A 20,623-nucleotide genomic window follows, 5' to 3' on the forward strand; every position below is an offset into this window, starting at 1 on the left:
ATTTTATTGATTTTTTTACAGAGAGGAAGGGAGAGGGATAGAGAGTTAGAAACATCGATGAGAAACATTGATCAGCTGCCTCCTGCATACCCACCCCCCCCCCCCCCCCCACTGGGGATGTGCCTGCAACCAAGATACATGCTCTTGACTGGAATCGAACCCGGGACCCTTGAGTCCGCAGGCTGACACTCTATCCACTGAGCCAAACCAGTCAGGGCAGCTTTTTTTTAAAAAAATTGTTGAGTATTACATATGTCTCCTCTTTCCCGATTGACCCCCTCCCTGGCCACTCCCACCGCCCCATTGGTTATGCTGATATGCATGCATACAAGTCCTTTGGTAGATCTCTACGCACCCCCCCCCCCAACCCCCCCGCCCTGCCCACCAGAGCCATAGCTTTTGATCTAATTTTGCAGTCTGGGAACTGCCATCAAGCACTGATGCTTCCTCATATCCAAAACTGGGGACTCGATTTAACTCTCAGGCCCCCAATTCAGACCCAACCTCTTGACATGAAATTGCAGCACTACCTTTCCTCCCCTCCCCAGCGAGAAGGCCTTCATGCAGACGCAGCTTCCTTTCCTTCTCCCCACCCGTCCCTCATGCCTTTGTTCCCATCTCATATCCCCAACCTCTCCCATGTTTCCCACCCTCCTCTATTCTCTCCTCTATCTCCTCATCCCGCCCCCAACTTTCCTCAGCCCTTCTCTTTCCTCCCCTCCTTCCCCTGCCACCCCCCATTTGGTCTCTGCGGGTGGCAGTTCTGAATTCCGGGGCCTATCCTACCAGGGCACCTGTGAAAGGTATTTAGGAACGGCTGAGTCTCCTTTCCGAGCAGGCCGCTCCCCGTGGGGCCTGGGCAGGGGGCCTAGGGGCCTTGCTGTCTGGGCTCCTGGTGTGGGTGTGGGCTTCAGGCGGCCTCGGGCACTGGCACAGGCTGTTCTGCATTGCAGTGGCTCTGGCCAGCGCCCATGCGCTCTCAGAGGGCACCACCTTCACTTGGGACACCTGTGGCTACCATGCCCTGCTGCTGGCATGGGCTGGAGGCTTTCAGTAAACAGAAAGAGCTGGAGGGCAGCCTGGTTCTGCTGTGTGGGGAGAGACAAGGGAACCCCTCTGAGTCACCTGGGACTTTTCCTACTTCCTCTGCCCCTCCCACAGATAAGCAGTCACTCAGTCCTTTAATTTGCCTCTGAAATGCCCCCTGGGACTTGCCTCCTCTCTCTGGCCCCAGCCTTCATCAGCTCTCCCCTGCACTGCGGCTGTGATGTCCCAGCTACCTTCCAGAACACCTGACATCCATCCCTCCTCATTCTGATAGCGACCCAATGCCAATACAGTTCACCCGTCGATAACTCCCCACACGCCCCATTGCCTTTAGAACATGCCCAGCACACCTTCTACGTTCTGAGCAGTCTTGTCACCTAGACCGTCTTCTTTGTGCTTCACCTAGTGCTGTGTGAAGTATTCCAAAGCAAACTGCAGATATGAAATTTCTCCATGAATATTTTAGTATGCATCTTAAAAAAAAGAAAGAAAAAAAGAGTAGCCTGGCTGGTGCAGCTCAGTTGGTTGGGTGTCACCCTACACCCTGAGAGGTTACTGGTTTGATTCCCGGTCATGGGGTCAGGGCACAGGCCCAGGGTGCTGGCTTGTACCCTGTTAGGGGTTGCAGGAGGCAGCTGATGGGTGTTCTGCTCTCACATCAATGTTTTATTTCTCTCTCTCTCAAAGAAATCAATAAAAATATTTTAAAAAATAGAGTAATTTTCCCATGTAATCATACTATCATCACAGCTAACAAAAACATGTTCTCATGTTTAATTCTCAGTTCACATTCAAATTTCTCCAGTTGTTTCCAAAATATCTTTCACAGTTTGTTTAAAGATTCAAGCAAAAACCCAGCATTATCCTTGGTTATCTGTCTAAAGCAGGGGTGGGCAACCCCTGGCACGCATGCCAAACATGGCACGCCAGTAACTTTTGCTGTCACGCGAAACCCTCTCTTATAATCTTCCGTTTACAATTTTTTTCTTAATATCGACTTTTTAATTTTTCAGATAAATTCAGTGTAGGTGCATCTTAGATAAATAAATAATTTTACATAACAAGTTATCTTAAAGACCATAGACATGGATTGATGAGAGAGGGGAACAGCAATTTCAATAGTGTCGAAAACGAACTATTGAGGACTTGGAATGCCATTCCAGAAAATTTTTTCTGTTTAAAAAACTGCAACAGCGTGACTCTCCATGTTTTCATCCACATACGCGTGTGAATCTTTGTTCTCAGTGATGAATTGTGTTAAGTCTCGTAATAGGAGTAGCCTGACGGATGAAAGTAGCAGCTCGTGCATATCTCTGAAGGTCACAAAATATAAACCTGATGTAAAATCTCTGTCATCAGTGATGCAGCAGCAAAAGTCCCACTGATAATATCCAACGGAGTCATAAAGTTTTCTGTCGGACTATCAGTGTACATGTGTACATTAAAAAATAAATGTATTTTTCATCATCATATACTGTGTTTTTGTCGCTCGAATGAATTTTATTATTTCTTCAAGGTTCTTCACATACGTACACCTTAAGAGATATCAAGTAGGCGTAACATTTCTCAAAAAATTAGGTTTGGCACGCACTCACAAAAAGGTTGCCCACCCCTGGTCTAAAGCTTCTTAATCTTGACTTCAGGCCCTTTCCTCCGTCCACCTCTCGCCACATCCATCCTGCGGCCTTCGGGCCCCCATCCCAACCTGCCATGGAGTCAGTCCTTCTTTCCACTTGGCCTTCCCGGTCCCTGGAACGGAGAGCGCGCGCCGGCCTGAAGTCCCTTTGGAGAGCCCCGCCCACCCCCACCCCCGTCCTTTCCTGCTCTCCCCTCCCCGGGCCCAGGCAGCACCGTCCTTCCCTCCGGGCCTCTCATCGCCACCAGCGGTTCCGCCCGTTCAGTGCGGGCCGGGTTCCGCCTGCTGGCGGAGGGCAGGGCGGCTGTCTCCCCGCCTCGCTGCCCCCACGCCCGTGCCCAGCACCTGCTTGGCATCTACCGGCGGCACAACACGGAACCACCACCTGGACCCTCCTGTCTCAGCATCTCCGCCCCTCCACTCCGGTCCGCGGTGGTGCCCGGAGGAAGGTCCAGGGCGGGCTTGGCGTGTCCTGCGGAGGTGGTGATCCCGGGGCCGGAGCCCGGCGCCCAGCCTCCTCCCCTCCGCTCCCGTGTCTCTCCTTCTCAGCGAACGCGCACCTGGACGCAGGCAGCGCTGCCGGAGCCCGGAGCCCGGAGCCCGGAGCCCGGAGCCGGGGGCCGAGGGCGGGCCGGGGGCGTGGCCACCAACTGGCCGGCTCCGGCCTCGGCCTGTTCCCACCGCTCCTTCCGGGACCCGCGGGCAGACGGGGAGGGAGGGGGAGGGGAGGGGAGGGGGAGGGGGCAGCCTGGGCCGCCGCCTCGCCGTCTAGTCGCGCCCGTGGCGAGAAGGGCTGTCGGCCGGAGGCGCGGAAACCCGGGGTCGGTGCGGCGCCTGCCTCGTGTCCATTCGGCCGCGACGGGCTGAGCGGGAGCGGGGGGCACTTCCCGGGGTGGCGGCGCTGCTGTGCGGCTGGTCGAGGGCTTCCTCCCCCAGCCCCCGCTCAGAGTCCTGAGCACCGAGAGGGACTGGCGAGGGGGCAGGGGCACCCGCCAGGGTGCGGGGGCTCCCCCCAGGATGCGGGGGCTCCCCCCCCAGGGTGCGGGCCGGGACTCTGGGGGTTTATTCTGGCCCCACCCGATCCCCGGAGCCAACAGCACTGCCCTCGGGGTGCAGAGTGGAGCCGTCGGAGGGAGTGGGCTCCGTCCGCTCTCCCAGCCCCGGCGGCACGGGCGGGGGCGCAGAGGGGCCCTGGGCGCCCCGGGTCCTGCCCGGCGCCCTCCCTCGGCCGGGGGTGGGCGCTGACCTGGGGGGTCCACGTGGCCCCGACCGCGCGGGGCCGGCCTCCCCCGCCGGTGACTCAGGCCGCAGCTGGCCGTCCCCGCGTCACCTGAGGGAGCCCGCGGGCGGGGAGGGGCCGGGCGGGCGGGCGGGGCGGGGCCGGCGGCGGGCGGGGCGCGGGGGCCGCCAGAGAGCCCAGCGCGGCGGCGGGAGCGGAGCGCGCAGCCTCGGGACCCAGGTGAGGCGGCCGGGCTCGGGCCGGGGTCGCTGGCAGCCCCGCTCCGGCTCCGCCCGGCCCCCGAGACCCGCCGCGCCCCGGCCGCTCCGCGGCCTCGCAACTTTGCAACTTGCGGGAAGTTCCCGCGGCCGCGTTCTCTGCGGGTCGGAGCTCAGGGAAGGGGCGGGCGGGCGGGCGGGGGCCGGGGCCGTTCTCGGAGCCGGTCTGGCGGGGACGGGCGTCTAAAGCCCGGGGCTGGCGGCGGCTCCCCCTGCCCGCGCCCTCGGGTCTGTCCCGGGCGCCCCGCGCGCAGCCCCCCGGGCGGAGAGGAGGGGCGGGGAGACGTGGGTCTGTCCCGGGCGCCCCGCGCGCGGCCCCTCGGGCGGAGAGGAGGGGCCGGGAGACGTGGATGTGCCCGCGGCGGGGAGGGGGCCGCGCCGGGAAGGCCTCGGGGGCGGCCGGAGCCCGGAAACCCGGCCCCGCGCCCCGTCTGATCCCCCTGCCCTGCCCAGGCCCGGCAGCCATGGCGGTGGAAGGAGGCATGCGATGTGTCAAGATCCTGCACTACGTCCTCCTGCTGGCCTTCTTCGTGAGTCGCGGGGGTGCCGGGGCGCTGGCGGGGCGCGGGGCCGGGAATGGAGGCAGCTGGAGACCAGATGTGGGAGGAGAGCCCGGGCGGCTGTCGGCAGCGCGGCCACCCCTCCGCCGCCGTCAGGGGCCCCGAGGCGGGTGCGGGTGCGAACGGGCTCCCCCGCCCCTCCTGGCCCTTCCTGTCCGGTGACCCAACCTTGTGACAGGGTTAGTGGGGCAACCGGCCAACGGCTGATGCTATCGCTGCCGTGGGCACTGTTTGTCCAGGGAGGGGCCCCCCAGTCTCCTTTTAAAATTTTTATTGATTTTAAGAGAGAGGAAGGAAGAGAGAGAAACATCGATTTGTTCCACTTATTTGTGCTTTCGCTGGCCGATTCCTGCCTGTGCTCTGATGGGATCAGACTGCGGTGTTGGGGTCCTGGGAGGACCAGGGCCCGGGGCGCCGCTCACCCCTTCCCGGCTGCACAGCTGATGGGCAGGGCTGGGCGTGGCTAGAGAGAGGGCGGCTCTCGGGGGCCGCGGCCGAGCGAACACTCCTCTGGGTTAGGAATGTGTGCCCCGGGGTTAAAGCTTCCTGGGAACTTCCCTTTCTGCAGTCGGTCAGACTGTGAGTGACGGGTGACGATGGGTCATCCTCCCCCACAGCCGTTTTCTGGGGGTGAGGATGGGGTTAAGGCTGACTCCTGGGTGCGCCCGCTGCCCTCCAGGTGGGTGTGGGTCTGGCCTGACCCCGACCTGCTTTCTTCGCAGGCCTGTGCAGTGGGACTGATGGCTGTGGGCATAGGGGCCCTGTTCATCTTCAATCAGACGGTCAGCCAGGGGACCGCCAGCTCCGTGCTGCCTGTGGTCATCATTGCAGTGGGTGCCTTCCTCTTCCTGGTGGCCATTGTGGGCTGCTGTGGGGCCTTCCAGGAGAGCTACTGTCTTATGTTGACGGTGAGTGGCCAGTGGGCCGGGGTGTGTGTGGACTTCTGGAAGGTCACCTCTGGGGGGGCTCAGGCGGTGGGTGGGCGCGGAAAGCCTTTGGGAGCGTTCCAGACACTGGCCGGGCCACAGCAGGCCCCTCTCACCCGGACTCCAAACCTGACTCCTGTCCTTCGTGCCTGCAGTTTGTCATCTTCCTGTCTCTTATTGTGCTGGTGGAGGTGGCCACCGCCATTGCTGGCTATGTGCTCCGAGACAAGGTAAGCAAGGAATAAGGGGAGAGCCTTCCCTCAGAGGCTCTGCTGCCCAGGTACCCTGCATCCTGACCTCAACTTCCCTACTCCCAGGTGAGGTCAGAATTTAATAAGGACTTCCGGCAGCAGATGAAGAATTATCCCAAACAGAACCAGACTGATCTTTTCCTGGACGAGATGCAGAAAAAAGTGAGTGGGGTTGCTGGGATCAGGGGTAATGGAGGAAGAGGCTCTCATCTTCATATTGAAGGTGGAGATTCACCTAACAACCTCCCCGTATCTCTCTTCTCCCCCAGTTCAAGTGCTGCGGGGCGGCTAACTACACAGATTGGGAGACGGTCCCTCTTGAGCCCAAGGACCGTGTCCCTGACTCCTGCTGCATCAACGTCACTGCAGGTTGCGGGGTTAATTTCAAGGTGAAGGACATCCATACTGAGGTAGGGAGAAGGCTGAGATGAGATAGCAGGGCACTTGGGAAACCTGGGAAATGTTTCAAGAGACGAGAGGAACTAGGGATGGAGGTGGAGAGGGTTGGGGCTCCGAGAAGTTGGGGATCAGGAATGGGGAGGGGATCTGGGAATGCTAGGGGTGGGGAGAAAGGTATAGAGCAGCAGTTCTCAACCTGTGGGTCGCGACCCCTTTGGGGGTCGAATGACCCTTTTACAGGGGTCGCCTAAGACCATTGGAAAACACATATATAATTACATATTGTTTTTGTGATTAATCACTATGCTTTAATTATGTTCAATTTGTAACAATAAAATTGGGGGTCACCACAACATGAGGAACTGTATTAAAGGGTCGCGGCATTAGGAAGGTTGAGAACCACTGGTACAGAGGGTGGTGAAGAGACATGGACACACGGGAGGTGGGAGGGAGGTTTTTGATGGTGTCCTCACCCTGTTTGTCTCTACCCTCAGGGCTGTGTGGAGAAGATTGGGGCCTGGCTGAGGAGCAACGTGCTGGTGGTGGCTGCAGCAGCCCTGGGCATTGCCTTTGTGGAGGTGAGAGGCACCCTTGGGACTCATTCCAGGGCACCTGGAGAGTAGGGACAGCGGGCAGGAGGTGCTCATCTGGGGAGGGGAGCCCTGTGTGTGTTTGGGGCTCTTGGGTGGTTGAGGGTACCTTGCCTTTCTGACTCCTCACTAACTTCCCCCCGCCCCCCATCTTTCTTTCTAGGTCCTGGGAATTGTCTTTGCCTGCTGCCTTGTGAAGAGTATCCAAAGTGGCTATGAAGTGATGTAGGGACTCTGGTCTCTTTAGCCCCTCATCTAGGAGAGAGGGGTAGTATGCTCCACATTTTTCAATTAAACTGATTATTTTTTAAGACCAAAAAGACTGTTTGTCTTGAGTGATACTTTATCCCTTTTCTCTCCTCATCCATGCTCCTGTACTCCGGGCCTGCGTTCTGTTTGCACCTCCAGGAAGGAAGGCCTGTTTTGGGGGGTGTCTGGGAATGGTTGGCTGGGCTGGCTGGGGAAGCGGGATTGGGAGGAGGCTGTGGCCCACTGCCCTCCCCATCTCCTAGTGTGCTGCTAGGCTCAGTACTGCAGTTAAACCCACAAAGGTCCTACCTGGGAGAGGCCCGCCATGACATCTACCACGGACATCTCCTTGGCCTTCTGTCCAACTTGGGGCCCAGCAACTCCCTCCCCAGCCCAGGGGCCTGGCTCCTTTCAGGGTGGTGATGAGTTGTGTGGCCAGTGTCATCCTTCTTGACTTAGATAATAATTTAAGTGAGTACTACCTTTTTTCCAGCCTAGACGTGACCCCTCCATACTTCTTTCCCTTGCCCCCCAAGAAAAATATGAGGCCATTCCCAAACGCTGCATTGCATTTCTAGTATTACTCCATGTAGAAAAGAAAGGAGACGTCCAATAGTGCCCTCCAGTGGCCATTTAGGTGCAGCGTTAAAGACCAGCTAGAGACGCAGCCCTCTTGCGCCCTCCAGTGGGTGTTAGTTACTTTGCAGGCACTGTCAGCACTTAACGGAGCACCTTCGTTTCTGCTCGTCTACTTTTTTTTTTTTTAATATATATTTTATTGATTTTTTACAGAGAGGAAGGGAGAGGGATAGAGAGTTAGAAACATCAATCAGCTGCCTCCTGCACACCCCCTACTGGGGATGTGCCCGCAACCAAGGTACATGCCCTTGACCGGAATCGAACCTGGGACCCTTGAGTCCGCAGGCTGACGCTCTATCCACTGAGCCAAACCGGTTAGGGCTGCTCATCTACTTTTTTAAAAACACATTTATTTAGTGCCTATTTTGTGCCAGTAGCAGGGTGGGGACAGGAATGAAGTTCTTGCATTTGAAGAACAATCTCTTGCTGGAAGGCTGGGCTCAGGAGACTGCCTGGGCAGGTTTGGGAAGGACCCAGGTGAGCACAGCATCCACCAGGCTGGCTGGCAGGTAGGAGGCTGGCAGCCAGAGCAGCTTGGCGTCCCAGCCTGGGCTGTAGCGGGTTCTGGGGTGGCAAGCAGTCAAGGCATGCTCCAGGCACCTGCTCACCTTGGTCAGGTCCGGATCACAGATGAGGTTCATGACATGCTGCTGCACTTCCAGGTCTGCAGCCCAGTGGGTGGTTGGAATCAGTGTCCCTGTCCCACTGCAGCCCATCTCGGGCCCTCTTCTGGGTCCTGTGGCTTGTTGCCCAGCAGAGGTGAGAGGGATCCTTAATCCCGTCCCCAGTTAGGGGAATGGGCAGGCTCCACATGGCCTGGGTGTCCTAAAGCACCCCATTCACCCTCACCCACTCCCTGACTGCCCTTCCTACTTCCTCCCGGTAGGTTGGTGCAGGGCTGACCTTTCTGGCACTTTCATTCCCCCTGTATGGGCCCAGCTACTCACACTTGGTAAGGAAGGCATCCCCATAGTGTGCCTGTGTGGCTGGAGGCAGCCGTGCCCAGCAGGCCTGCAGGGCGTTCTCCAAACTCTCCAGGTTTGTCACAGAGGTTCGGAAAAAGCCAGGCTCCACAATGGAGACTCGTACTCCAAAAGGAGCCACATCCCGCCTGGAGTGGGGTAGAGGGAAGTTTTTGGGTTCTTGCCCTAATAGGGAGGGGATGTTCAGGGACATGGGTGGGAGACTGTGATGGGAAAGTTATTAAACCAGGGACAGGGGTCCTAAGGGATACGCTGCTGCCCTGGGATGAGGGGCAAGTGGGGACAGAGGGAGGGAGGGAGGTTTTTCCCTGTGTATTCTCTTCTACAACCTAGAGCAGGGGTTGGGTCTCAATAGTAAATACTTTCTGTAATGCAGGACTAAATATTATGTAGGTACTTATATAATCATTTAAAAATGTAAAAACCTTTATTGGCTTATAGGCAGCTGGTCAGATCTGGCCTGAGAACCACGGTTTGCCAACTCCAGCCCTAGGAGAACCCCATTCCCTAGCTCCCAAAACACAGGGTGGAGTCCTGAGTGCTGGGTAGGGAGGTGTAGACTAGTATTTGCTGGGAGGAAAGTGGGGATACATCCGACCACCCCGGCACAGATGCAGAAGTCCAAGTATAAAGTATGTGTTTCATGATGCCAACTGGAAAATTAAAAGATAGATGGATAGGGACAAAAGTAGAACCTGGTCGATGTGGCTCAGTGGTTGAGTGTTGACCCATGAGTCAAGAGGTCCCTGGTTTGACTCCCAGTCAGGGCACATGCCAGTGGGGGGGAGAAGGGGCGTGTGGGAGGCAGCCAATCAGTGTCTCTCTCGTCGATGTTTCTATCTCTCTGTCCCTCTCCCTTCCTCTCTGTAAAATAAATACATATTTTTAAAAAACGTTGATATTGAAATTACTTGTGGAGTGATGGTGACAAAGGCAGATTTCCTTCAGAAGGTGGGTTTGGCTTGGGGGACTTGTACTTCTGCTCAGAATCCAGGCCTAGTCCTGGCCAGTGGTGGGAGCACTGTCCTGTGCGCTAAAAGGTTGCTGGTTTGATTCCCACTCAGCACATGCCTGGGTTGTGGGCTCAACCCTGGGTAGGGAGTGTGTAGGAGGCAGTCGATTGATAGATGTTTCGCTCTCACATCAATGTTTCTCCTTTCCTCTCTCTCTAAAAATATAAAAAAATCTTAAAATTCAGGCCCTGCTCCCATGTCTTTCTTGTCAAGTCTTCACTGTGCTCTCATGGGACTTTGAACATTACCATCTAAAGATGGGCAGGAGAACAGAATGACCAGGCTCAGTAGGTGAGCACAGTTCCAGTGGTCTTGGGTAAGTTATGTTACTCTATGGGTACTAATACCTACCATGAGAATTAATAAGAAAACATGTAAAGGTACTAGCTCATTGTAATAATCATCTCTTTATATAAAAGCCTAATATGCTAAGTGTCAGATCAATTGGTAGGACCAATCGACCAGTCGTTTTGATGTGCACTGACCACCAGAGGGCAGATGCTCTGACTGGTAGGTTAGCTTGCTACTGGGGTCGGGCCAATTAGGACTGGGCAAGACAGGCCAGACATGCCCTGGAGCCCGCCCCCCGCAGTCCCTCCCCAACCAGCCAACTTTCCATGGTCCCTCCCTGGCCGGCTGGCCCCCATCGGCCCCAATCAGGACTGGGCAAGATGGCCCTGATCAGCCCCAATCGCCAGCCAGGCCAAGGGACCCCACCTGTGCACTAGGCCTCTAGTTATTAATAATACTAATAATGATAGCAGGCTTTTGGAGGTATTTTCTTTTTTGTTAATCCTCACCTGAGGATATTTTTCCATTGATTTTCAGAGAGTGGAAAGGAGAGGGAGAGACAGAATCATCAATGTGAGAGAGATACATCGATTGGTTGCCCCCTGCATGAACCCTGACCAGGGCCGGGGAACCTACAACCAAGGCATGTGCCCTTGACTGGAATTGGACCTGGTACCCTTCAGTCCACGGGCCCACGCTCTATCCACTGAGCCAACCAGCTAGGGCTTGGGACATTTTCTATGTGCCAGGTACTGTTGGCTTTACATGTGTCTCATTTCACTCCCAACACCCATGACACTGGTCTTCTCATCCTGATCTAACAGATGAGGAATAAACTGGGATAAGAAAATTAACCTATTACAGTCACAAAACTCACAAGAGGCTGGGCTATGAAGTCGAGCCCTAGACTATCTCCTCTGAAATATTCCATTACATGTTTTAGTAATCTTTGCAGGGCAGACACTAATTCTTTTTTGAGTGGGCTGGGAGCCTGGGGCCCTGCCCCCTCACCTCAGACTGTCTGAGAAGGCCTCCAGGCCAAACTTGGAGACACAGTAGCCCCCACCATTGGCTGCCAGGCGACCCAGGACGCTGGTGATGTTGATCACCCGGCCCCGGGCCCGTTGCAGTAAAGGTAGCAGGGCAAGGGTGACCCCGATGGGACCCAGTGTGTTCACATTCAGCACCCGGTGGAAGTCATCCCTGGTCAGCCATGGTGTGGGCCCAATGATACCAGCTACACCGGCATTATTCACCAGACCGAAAAGCCCTGTGGGGGGGGTGGGGGGAGTCACAGAGGGTAGGGCAGGCATTCCAAGGCCCTCCTTCCTGGGCGGCCTGAGCACTGCTCCTTCCCCTCACAGTCCCCCTGGTTCCCACTGCCCGTGTGAGTGAACCCCCTACACCATGTTCCCAGCGGCTCAGCCAGACTCACCTGTTTCCCCAACATATGTTTCCACCCATTTGGCTGCCCGCTGGACGCTCTGGGGGTCGGTGACGTCCAGCAGGGTGGTGTGGAGGCGGGAGGAGGCAGCCCGCTGCAGGTCCTCTGCCCCCGAGGGGGTCAGGCAGCTGGCCAGGACTTGGAAGCCTCTCTGGTCCAGCCTCAGTGCCAGGAGCCGCCCGAAGCCAGAGTCACAGCCAGTGATGAAGACGAAGGCATTGCTGGGGGGCAGGCTCTGCCGGTCTCTGAGCAGCCACAGTGCTGCCCAGAGTAAGACTCCCAGCAGCACAGGCAGCCACATGGCCGGAGCCCACGTGATTCCCACTCAGCAGCCGGGCTGGGCAGGAGAACAGTGCGGTTTACTCTGGCCCTGGAGCCCTTGCCCCTAATAGCCTCCCTAGCTGGGAGTCTCTGGTCTCAGCATCTGCTTGGCAGATAAATGGCAAATTGTGCCTCCTCTAGGCAAAGCCAGGATCTGGGCAGCCCCTATGCTTGTGGGTAACAATGAAAACCAGATAAGCCCCTTCCGAGGGCAGCCTGCTGCGAGGGAGCAGCAGCTCTCATTTGCTGTCCCATTTTCTCTCCTGCTGAACCAGGGACACCTGAACTCTCTAAATTAAGCCGGGCCTTGTTTTAGGAAACACACACGGGGCAAAGAGCCCTGCACTTCAGTCTGGTGGCCCCTAACTTACTGTGTGATGCTGAGCCTCTCACTGCGTCTCTGGACCTGTTTTCTCACCTGCCAGGTGGGACCAGCACCCACAGGCCCACTGGGGAGTTGTGCAGGGTCAGAAGGGAGACGTGTGCGTTATCAGCAATGCGATGCCTGGCACGTCCTCCCAGCACCCCAGCTCCCGCCCTGCTCACCTCCTCTGGGGAAAGCTGGCAGGTGCTGCACCAGATGCTTCTTCCTTTGCTCCCAGTCCTCCCGGCTCCCGAACAAGCTACAGCTGAGGCCAAAGTCCACGGCGGGTGGACTGGGTGCCAGAGGTATTAAGTATATGTGGGGGGTGGGGGGTGGTGGGGGTGGAAGGCTGAGGGGCGGAGTCAGGGAAGCGGAAGCTGGTCAGCCGCGGCTTGGCACGGGCCAGGCGTGCCCAGACCCCTTCATGGCTACCTTTTCCAGCCGGGGTTCCTGACCACCTCTGTCGTAGGCTCCCAGGAGCAGGATCTATTGAGTATGACAGCTGCCCCTGCCTGTTGGTGACCTCGGACCTGTCATTTCTCCTCCAAAGTGCTCCCATGCCCAAGAGTTAATCTCCCACAAGGTCCAGACTCATGACACGGCTTAGTGCCAGGCTGGGAGAGGCCACGGGCACGTGGAGAGGCAGAGCACCAGAGGCGGGACCAGGCCCGCTCCCTGCCTCATTGCTCCCCTGCAGGAAAGGGAAGTCCTAAGTCAGGATGCTTGCCGGCAGGGCCTCTCCTGGGGCCCTCTCTGGAGAGGTGTGGGGAGTCCCGACTTCTGGTCACCCAGCGGGCGGGCGCCTGCACCGGGGCCTGTCCCTTGGGGTCTGTGACCGTTCCCCTCCCCCGATGCTCAGCTAGTAGCTCCTTGAAATGTGTCACAGAGAAACTGAGGCTTGTGTTTTATTTGTGGCTGCCAGCCTCCCTCCTGCCCCAGGGGAGGCGGAGGGGGTAGGAGCGAGGCAGGGGGGGGAGAGGGGCTAGGACGGGGCCGACTGCAGCTGTCCTTTGTAGACATACTCCAGGGCAGTGGCAATGGTGCGCATGTCCATCTCAATGCTCCGAGCCCAGTTCTCCACATCCCCGATTTCCTGGGAAGGGGAGAGGGTGGGGGTCCTCAAATCAGGGCGAGTAGAGTGTGGCTCTAGTGGATGGATGGGGGCACTTCCCACCCATCCCCTACAAAGGGCTTTGCTTGGACCCACCAGCTCCCTTTACCTTTCGCTAGCTTCTCTGACACAGGGGCCACAGATGGGGTTTCTGGGGCCATAGATGGGGTTTCTGGGGCCATCCCACCTCTTCGTTAGCCCCAGGTCTGAGGTGACCCTACTGGAGGCAGCCAGTGGGGGCCCAGGATGCGATGTTGATGTCGGGAGTGTGGCCCACCTTGAGTGCCTGATTGAAGTTTTCCACCATCCCGATCCATTGGCCTGTCTGCTTGGCAAATTGGGCAGCCTGGACCTGTAGGGTCTTCACCTCATGGTCCAGCTTTCTCTGGTTCATGTAGGCCTGGGCCACACTAGAGGTTGGAGAAGGGAGGACATCGACCCACCCAACTGGTGAGAGTGGTCTCCAGGACTAACACCCCACTGCAAGAGTGGGAGGCCAGCCAGGGGTCAGGCTGGGGACAACCTCGTGACTGACCATACTGGGAAGTGACGCAACAAGACTAGTACATGCAAATGAACCCAGCTTCTTCCTCCCACTCCCAGGATTCTCAGGAGACCCTCGCTGGGAGCTGTGTAGAAACACACCATCTCCTACCCCGAAAAGAGTTCCTGAAGCTAGCCTGGTAGGGGGATATCCCTGAGTAAAGAGCTGGGAAGAAAAAGGGGGAGATGGGGAAAGCTGGGAAAATCCAGTAGCAGGGACACATCTGGCAGCCACTGGAAGCCCAGGGATCTGTGCAAAAAGTTGGGAAGGAAACTTTGGCCGCTCCCTGAACCTGGGGTCGGATGGGAGAGCAACCCCCTCCCCAGGAACTCAGGGTCAAGAGAAGATCTCCCAGGGACTGCTTCTTGGCTCAGTCTCCCTCCCAACCCTTCTCCTCCCGCCCACACAAATGAACACACATGCACACGTTCTCCCTTCCTTCCCCTCTGCTCTATTTTCTTTTCTCCTCAATCAAGGTGCTGGCTGCCATCACCATGACTGCCATGAGGCTGGTATCCTCAATTCTCTGCCCGCCTCCACCCCCCTGACCCTCCTGCAATAATTGTGCAATCACTGTTCTCCCTTACTGGCTGGTGAATCTTCCACTACCCACCCCGAAGCTCTAGGTCAGCTGAGAGAGTCCACATCCGGTGCCCCCACCCACAGGAATCCGTGGGGGCTGGAGAGGGCAAGGGGTTGGGGGTGTGGAGAGAGTGGGAAGGACACCTGACAGGGGCCGAGATAGATGGGGCCTTTGTGTTCCTTCCCGGGGAATGAGAGGAGCCGTGGGCAGCAGCACAAAACCCTTTCTAATCTGGCTTTGGCTTAGCTGCCCTCTCAACTGAAAGTGGGGTGGCCCCTAGCAAAGTCAGAAGAGAGGAAGAAGCCCGGGCCAACGTCTCAGCAGAGCCAGGAGGCGCCAATGTATGCGTGTGGGGTAAGGCCCTGTCCCTGGGGAAGGTGGCCACAGTAGGGGGCAGTGTAGGACCTGAAACAGTAAGAGTAGGGGGCTCCCATGTTTCCAGATTCCTCTGGGAGTTTCTAAAATCTGTTTTTCCTGTTGATCTCCTGCTCTCCACTCTTCAACTGAATGGAGGGAGGGGGCTGGAGGGCGGGGCGGTCAGAGGCCCTGACCACAGCCTTTCTTGCCCTAATCTTCCCCAGAAATGAGTCATGAAGATGGCAGCCCCTGCCTGGCTCACTTGGGTGACTCAGTCTCTGGATTCACAACTATTTGCCCTGGGGTGGAAGGCATCATAACTGCCTCCTTTCTTCCAATAAACGGACGACAACCATCATCTCTGTACCCTCCCGGGTCACTCCCGGTCAAGAGAATATTCTTTGCTCCTTCCCAAGGTTTTTCCACTTAGGACTGGAGCAGAGGGTAGTCCCTGGAGCCCGGTGGCACCGGGACAGACTTTCCAAAAAAGGCCCCGCCCCCGAGGCCCAGAAGGAAGGGCAGAGACAGCCGGGCTCTGCTGGGGCGCCTGGCAGGGGTCCTGCTCTCACCCTCACCCTCACCCTCACCCTCACCAGCTGTGCCGTCTCTTTCCTGCCAGCTGCTCCCCGGGCCGGCCAGAGGGTGGGCGGTGGAGAAGGCAGTCAGCCATGGTGAAGGAGGGCACCGCCCTCCCACCAAAGCGACAGCTGGCCTGAGGGGTGCGAGGAGGTGGGCGGAGGGCATCAGGTGGTGGGCACAGGGAGGTCACTGTGAGGAGGGACAGAGCTGGCTGCTCTTCCCTGACGTGCTGAGGGTCAGAGCTGACTCAGCCTCTCCTGACCGTAAGCTGCGTGGGGGAGGGAAGGATGAGCAGCACATCCCTCCCTTCCAGGGCGCTGCCCTCGGTCTTGCCTGCGCCTAAACGCGGGGCGGGCAGCTGGTGTGGGTGGGCGCGTTCATACCCCACATTGAGGTGGTCCACCAGAGCTTCTGTCAGGCAGGTCGCTGCAGAGATGGCCTCTCGCCTCCTCTTCTCTGCGGGGAGGAGGGGGAAGGGATCGGAGTGGCGACGAGGTGTTTCTCAGGGGGGCTGCTTGAAGGCCCCCTACTCATGACTATTCTGCTAGTTGTGGGAACATGTCAACTGATCTCAGCGCCAGAGCTGCAAAGGACTTGGCCCAACAGAAACAGCTTTCATGTCAGAGGCGAGGAGCCCGGCGCCCGGAGAGGGGGAGCGTCTTGCCCGGGGACGTCAAGGTGCAGGGGTGCAGACTCCCCGCTTCCTTGGCCTCAGGGTCGGCAACACCGGATCCCAAGCCCGGGTTCAGCAAACAGGCGCCCACACCTGCTTGGGCTGTTTCCGGCCCCCGAGAATCCCATCTCGGGCGGATCCCCAACACCCTCCTCCCTCCTCCCTCCTGGAGCCCCGCCCACTCCCGGGAGGAGCGGCCGCCGGGACCAATCGGCACAGCGCCCCCGGGGCAGGGGCGGGACTACGAGGCCGGCGGCCCAGCCGAGGGGCGTCTCCGAGGGGACACGGGTGCCGCTGAAGGGACTAGAGCCCGTTGGCACCGGACGGACTTTCCAAAGAAGCACCACCTCCCCCTCCTCCGACGCCCGTGCCCACGAGCCCGCGCCCTTCCCTGGATCTGGGCCATTACTCGAGGTCCAGGCTCCGGGCTGAGGCTAGGCCGCGGCGGGAGAGGACGCGCAGGCAGACAGGCTGTGGGCTCACCCTGCAGCTCCTTGCGTTCGTTCTGCTTGGCCTGGTGCTCCTTCAGCAGGCGGGACAGCATGGTCGCGTCGGGCTGGGGCGGGGAGGCTGGACGCGCCCGGCCCCGCAGACTCCCGGAGCGGGACGCACGGCTCAGCGCCGAGGGGCCCGGGCCACGTGACCGCGCCGTCACGTGACGTCGGGCCCGCCCCCTTTTGGAGCCAAGGTTGGCAGGTAGTGAGATCTGGGCTGGGAAGAAAGGGAATAGTCAAGAGTTGGGGGCGGGTGAGCTCTTGTCTTTATGGCGAGTTCACTTTTTTGGTGAATGTTGGAAGACGTTTTCTTTACCACTCACATTGCAGAGCCAATTTTTAAAAATAAATTTTTTTTTTATTGATTTCAGAGAGGATGGGAGAGGGAGAGACAGGTAGAAACATTAATGCTGAGAATCATTGATCAGCTTCCTTCTGTACGCCCCCCACTGGAGATGGAGCCTGCAACCCCAGGCATGTGCCCTGATCAGGAATGGAACCCTGACCTCCTGGTTCAAGGGTTGATGCTCAACCATTGAGCCACACTGGCCAGGTGCAGAGCCAATTTTTTCACCTGAGGATATTTTCCCATTGACTTTTAGAGAGAGTGGAAGAGAGAGGGAAAGACAGAGAGAAATGTCAATGTGAGAGAAACACATCGGTTGGTTGCCTCCTGCACGTGCCTGACCAGGGACTGGGCCCGGGAGGAGCCTGCAAGCAGGTACATGCCCCTGACGGGAATCGGACCCAGGACCCTTCAGTTCGTAGGCCAATGCTCTATCCACTGAGCCAAACCAGCTAGGGCCAGAGCCAGTTTTTAACATTTCTTTTGGATCTCAGGCTCCTGGTGTGTGTGTGGAGGGGCGGGGGTGGGGGGGTGGGGTTGCAGGGGGGAGAGGTGGATGTTGCCAGGCTGTCCATCATGGTTTGGTTGTTGGCGGAGCAGAGGCTCCCTAGGCTCATTGAAATTCTTTTCCTTTCTTGCCTTGCCCTCCTGGCAGCTCTGGCCGGTTCTCAGTTGTTCTCAGCTCCTTCCCTCTAGGAGGGACAGCTTTCCTTTCTTTTCCAGCTCTCTCTCTTCTCACCACTGCTGCGGTCCCTCAGCGCTGGGTGATCATTGTAGAGAGGCAGTATTTTGGGCACCTCAAGTGGCCTCCTAGGGAGCTTTGGTAATTGTGGCTAAGTGCAGTAATGCGCAATGCCATCTCTGTCCTTCTGTGGTCAGGGAATGGGAACCCATTTCAGTCTTACCAGAAGAATAACTGCTGTTGTCACAGTAAAAGGTAAATGATATAATACCTCTCTGAACTAAGAAAAATGTTTCCGGGATAACTCCAACAAGAAAAATTATAAACATCATCAACATATTCTTGCTATGGCCACAGTCTCTCTTGGTGCACCATGTACTGACATGCTGGGTGACTTTGGGCAAATTGCTTCTCCACTCTGGATTTGTGTTCTTTTTCCTTTGTGAAATAAGGGCTAAACATTAGAATCACATGGGGAAGTTTAAAAAAATTCCCTGACCCTAGACTAATTAAATCTCAGAGGAGTGGAGCCCAGACATAACTATTTTTTTAAAAAGTTGTTCAGGTGATTCTAAAATGCATCAAAGGATGAGAATCACTAGACTAAACCATATCTGAAGCCATTTCAAGCTTTGGCATTTTCTCATTTTGTGATTCAGTTACTTAGTTGAAAACTGACTTTATCACATCTACTTGCAGGGGGTGGAGAAATGGGTGCTGACTGAATTAGAATAAAACGTCCTTTTTGAATTTTCTGAGGATGAGTTGAGGGTTACTTTCATTCATTCAGCTATTGCAGAGTAGCATCTTACTTCCTGGGAGATGTGTGAACATCAAAAGATTAGGGAGTGAATTGGTTAAGTGGTAGCATAAAGAAGAACATTAAGTGTCAAAATAAAAATTCTGAATAAAAATGCTGGATACTGTGCGTGTGTCTGTGCTTATGTGTGTACTACTAGAGGCCTGGTGCACGAAATTCATGCACAGGTAGGGTTCCTAGGCCTGGCTGGCCATCAGGGATGATCTGTGGGGCTACCGTCAGGGCAATCAGGGGGCACCCACTGGCACCTGCGTTGGCTGGCCTGGGGCCTGCGAGCTGGGGGCAGCTCCTGCATTGAGCATCTGCCCCCTGATGGTCAGTGCACATCAGAGCGAACAGTCGTTCCACCCACTGTTTTGCTGTTTGGTCGATTTGCATATTAGGCTTTTATTATAGGATAACTTCTTTTTCCAACATTTCCTGAGTACTTACCATGGGTCAAGCACTTTACATGTATTCATTAATTTAACCCCCAGAACTATCCAGTAAAGTATTGTAATTATCACCCCCAGTTTGCAGATGAAGAATTCCAGATACAGTGCAGTGAAATAGTGACAGAGCTCACAAGAAGTAGAGGTCGGCTACAAATCCAGGCTATTTGGTTCCAAGGCCTGAGTGGAACGACTGTTCTGTGCTACAGACATTGTGGGAGAGGCTCTGGGACAGGAGGCCCTGTCTGTTGCCACAGGCCCTTCTAGCTCAGACCTCAGGTGAAGGGAATCCTGGCAGGGGAGGAGTGTTTGGGAAGAGGCTCCACTCCAGAGAACGGCTGATCAATAAAAGCGGGAAGAGTGAGAGCATCACAGGGCAGCCTCCTCCGGCCCTCCCCCCACCTCCACCCTGGCTCCTGCTTCTAACTGCAGTGAGCAAGCAAAATAGAGGCAGACGGGAACATGCCTGGTGTCTCACTCCCAGAGCTGTGGAGCCTGGGAAAGAAGGGCAGGGGTTGGAAGAGGTACCAGAGAATGATGACTTAAGGGGCGTGAAACAGAGGGCAGGGGCTAATGAGGGTGGTTGGTGTTGGGGGTTTCAGTGGTCAGTCTGTACATGTTAAGAATAGGCTGACACAGGGAGTGTGCCAGGCCCATCCTGTGTTACCCTCACCCCGCTTGGCACAACCGTCTGACATTTTCACAATCAGCAGAGAGATTGCCAGTACGCTGCAGACATAAGCCCCGCCCTCTTCTTCCGCATACTGGCAGTTCCTGTGCCCTAGAGCTGGACAGAGGACATGGGTCCCGTATCTGGGGCCTGCAGCTTATCTCTCCAGGATGGTCCTCCAGCTGCTCTTTTGCTGGGCCCTTCTTGCTGACTGTCCAAGCGTGTAGTTTCCGCTGCAGTTTAAGCTCAGCCCCACTTATCTTTGGTAGCGACGGAGAAAAGTTGCACTGTAACCGGAGAACGAGTCTTTTTTTTTTTTTTTTAATATATATATATTTTATTGATTTTTTACAGAGAGGAAGGGAGAGGGATAGAGAGTTAGAAACATCAATCAGCTGCCTCCTGCACACCCCCTACTGGGGATGTGCCCGAAACCAAAGTACATGCCGTTGACCGGAATCGAACCTGGGACCCTTGAGTCCGCAGGCTGACGCTCTATCCACTGAGCCAAACCGGTTAGGGCGAGAACAAGTCTTGATATTTGAAATCTCTCTCTGCCCACTTCTCCTTACAATTTCCCACCCTGATTATTCTCCCTTAGGATGAGTGGATGTGACTCCGTGCTCTTTTTCTCCACTCCCTTCCCTCCTCTTTGGAGGTCTCTTTCAGAGTTAGCTTTAATTAGCAAGCTCCAAGCTGGCTGCCTGGGCTAAACTGTAGGGCCGGAAGCTGCTGGGTTGTTTGGGGTTGGTGAGGACTGAGGGAGGGCATGGCGTGAGTGGAGAAGCTTCTCAAACCGGGAAATCTGGCTGGGCTTCAAGAGGGGGCTGTTGGTGGTGTGGCCAAGTTCCAAATGTTGGCCTGAAGCCAGCGCTCAAAGAAAAGAGGCCCTCAAGTCCGTTTAAATGGCTCCCTGTGGGAAGTGACCTCCTAGTCCTTCTCCCCAAGATCCTCAAAGACCAGAGTGGCCATTTCTCCAGTGACTCCCCTCGATCACATTTCTATTCTTCCTCTCCCAGCCACTCCCACAGTTGAAGCGTTGGCCACAGCCAGAGCTCAGAGGCAGGCGGAGGATTCCGGTGCTGGAGAGGCGGCTGGGGTGAGAAAGGCACCACGTTGTGTG

At 56.6% G+C, this 20,623-nt stretch overlaps 4 protein-coding genes across 6 annotated transcripts in view; 2 read left to right on the top strand and 2 right to left on the bottom strand.

Annotated features, from left to right (window-relative positions):
• Positions 1-3,435: 3,435 nt before the first annotated feature.
• CD63 (CD63 molecule) lies at positions 3,436-7,228 on the top strand. Of its 2 annotated transcripts, none has more exons than XM_036300658.1 (8): positions 3,436-3,504; positions 4,634-4,710; positions 5,463-5,648; positions 5,822-5,896; positions 5,984-6,079; positions 6,187-6,327; positions 6,811-6,894; positions 7,070-7,228. In XM_036300658.1, the coding sequence occupies exons 2-8, from the start codon at positions 4,645-4,647 to the stop codon at positions 7,133-7,135; spliced, it is 714 nt and encodes a 237-aa protein (XP_036156551.1). In that variant the 5' UTR covers positions 3,436-3,504; positions 4,634-4,644; the 3' UTR covers positions 7,136-7,228. The 2 variants fall into 2 exon arrangements, with proteins under 2 accessions (XP_036156551.1, XP_036156549.1); XM_036300656.1 differs by lacking the exon at positions 3,436-3,504 and adding an exon at positions 4,081-4,142.
• Positions 7,229-8,027: 799 nt separating this feature from the next.
• Positions 8,028-12,946, bottom strand: RDH5 (retinol dehydrogenase 5). The gene is made up of 5 exons (XM_036298361.1): positions 12,393-12,946; positions 11,517-11,862; positions 11,093-11,351; positions 8,742-8,905; positions 8,028-8,458 (listed from the first exon to the last, which is right to left on the bottom strand). The coding sequence occupies exons 2-5, from the start codon at positions 11,824-11,826 to the stop codon at positions 8,235-8,237; spliced, it is 957 nt and encodes a 318-aa protein (XP_036154254.1). The 5' UTR covers positions 11,827-11,862; positions 12,393-12,946; the 3' UTR covers positions 8,028-8,234.
• A 144-nt stretch (positions 12,947-13,090) lies between these two features.
• On the bottom strand, positions 13,091-16,711 carry BLOC1S1 (biogenesis of lysosomal organelles complex 1 subunit 1). 2 transcript variants are annotated; one of them, XM_036298362.1, is made up of 4 exons: positions 16,541-16,711; positions 15,768-15,840; positions 13,599-13,731; positions 13,091-13,303 (listed from the first exon to the last, which is right to left on the bottom strand). In XM_036298362.1, exons 1-4 carry the CDS (start codon positions 16,599-16,601, stop codon positions 13,193-13,195), a joined length of 378 nt encoding a protein of 125 aa, XP_036154255.1. In that variant the 5' UTR covers positions 16,602-16,711; the 3' UTR covers positions 13,091-13,192. The 2 variants fall into 2 exon arrangements, with proteins under 2 accessions (XP_036154255.1, XP_036154256.1); XM_036298363.1 differs by lacking the exon at positions 16,541-16,711 and adding an exon at positions 15,399-15,652.
• ITGA7 (integrin subunit alpha 7) overlaps positions 14,559-20,623 on the top strand; it is a 30,319-nt gene continuing 24,254 nt past the window's right edge. Inside the window, exon 1 of the mRNA XM_036298357.1 lies at positions 14,559-14,802. Within this exon, the coding sequence (XP_036154250.1) occupies positions 14,792-14,802 (11 nt within the window). The 5' untranslated portion in view covers positions 14,559-14,791. The remainder of the gene's footprint in view (positions 14,803-20,623) is intronic.

Source organism: Myotis myotis, unplaced genomic scaffold (genome assembly GCF_014108235.1).
Source record: "Myotis myotis isolate mMyoMyo1 unplaced genomic scaffold, mMyoMyo1.p scaffold_m19_p_3, whole genome shotgun sequence".
Classification (NCBI taxonomy): Eukaryota; Metazoa; Chordata; class Mammalia; order Chiroptera; family Vespertilionidae; genus Myotis; species Myotis myotis.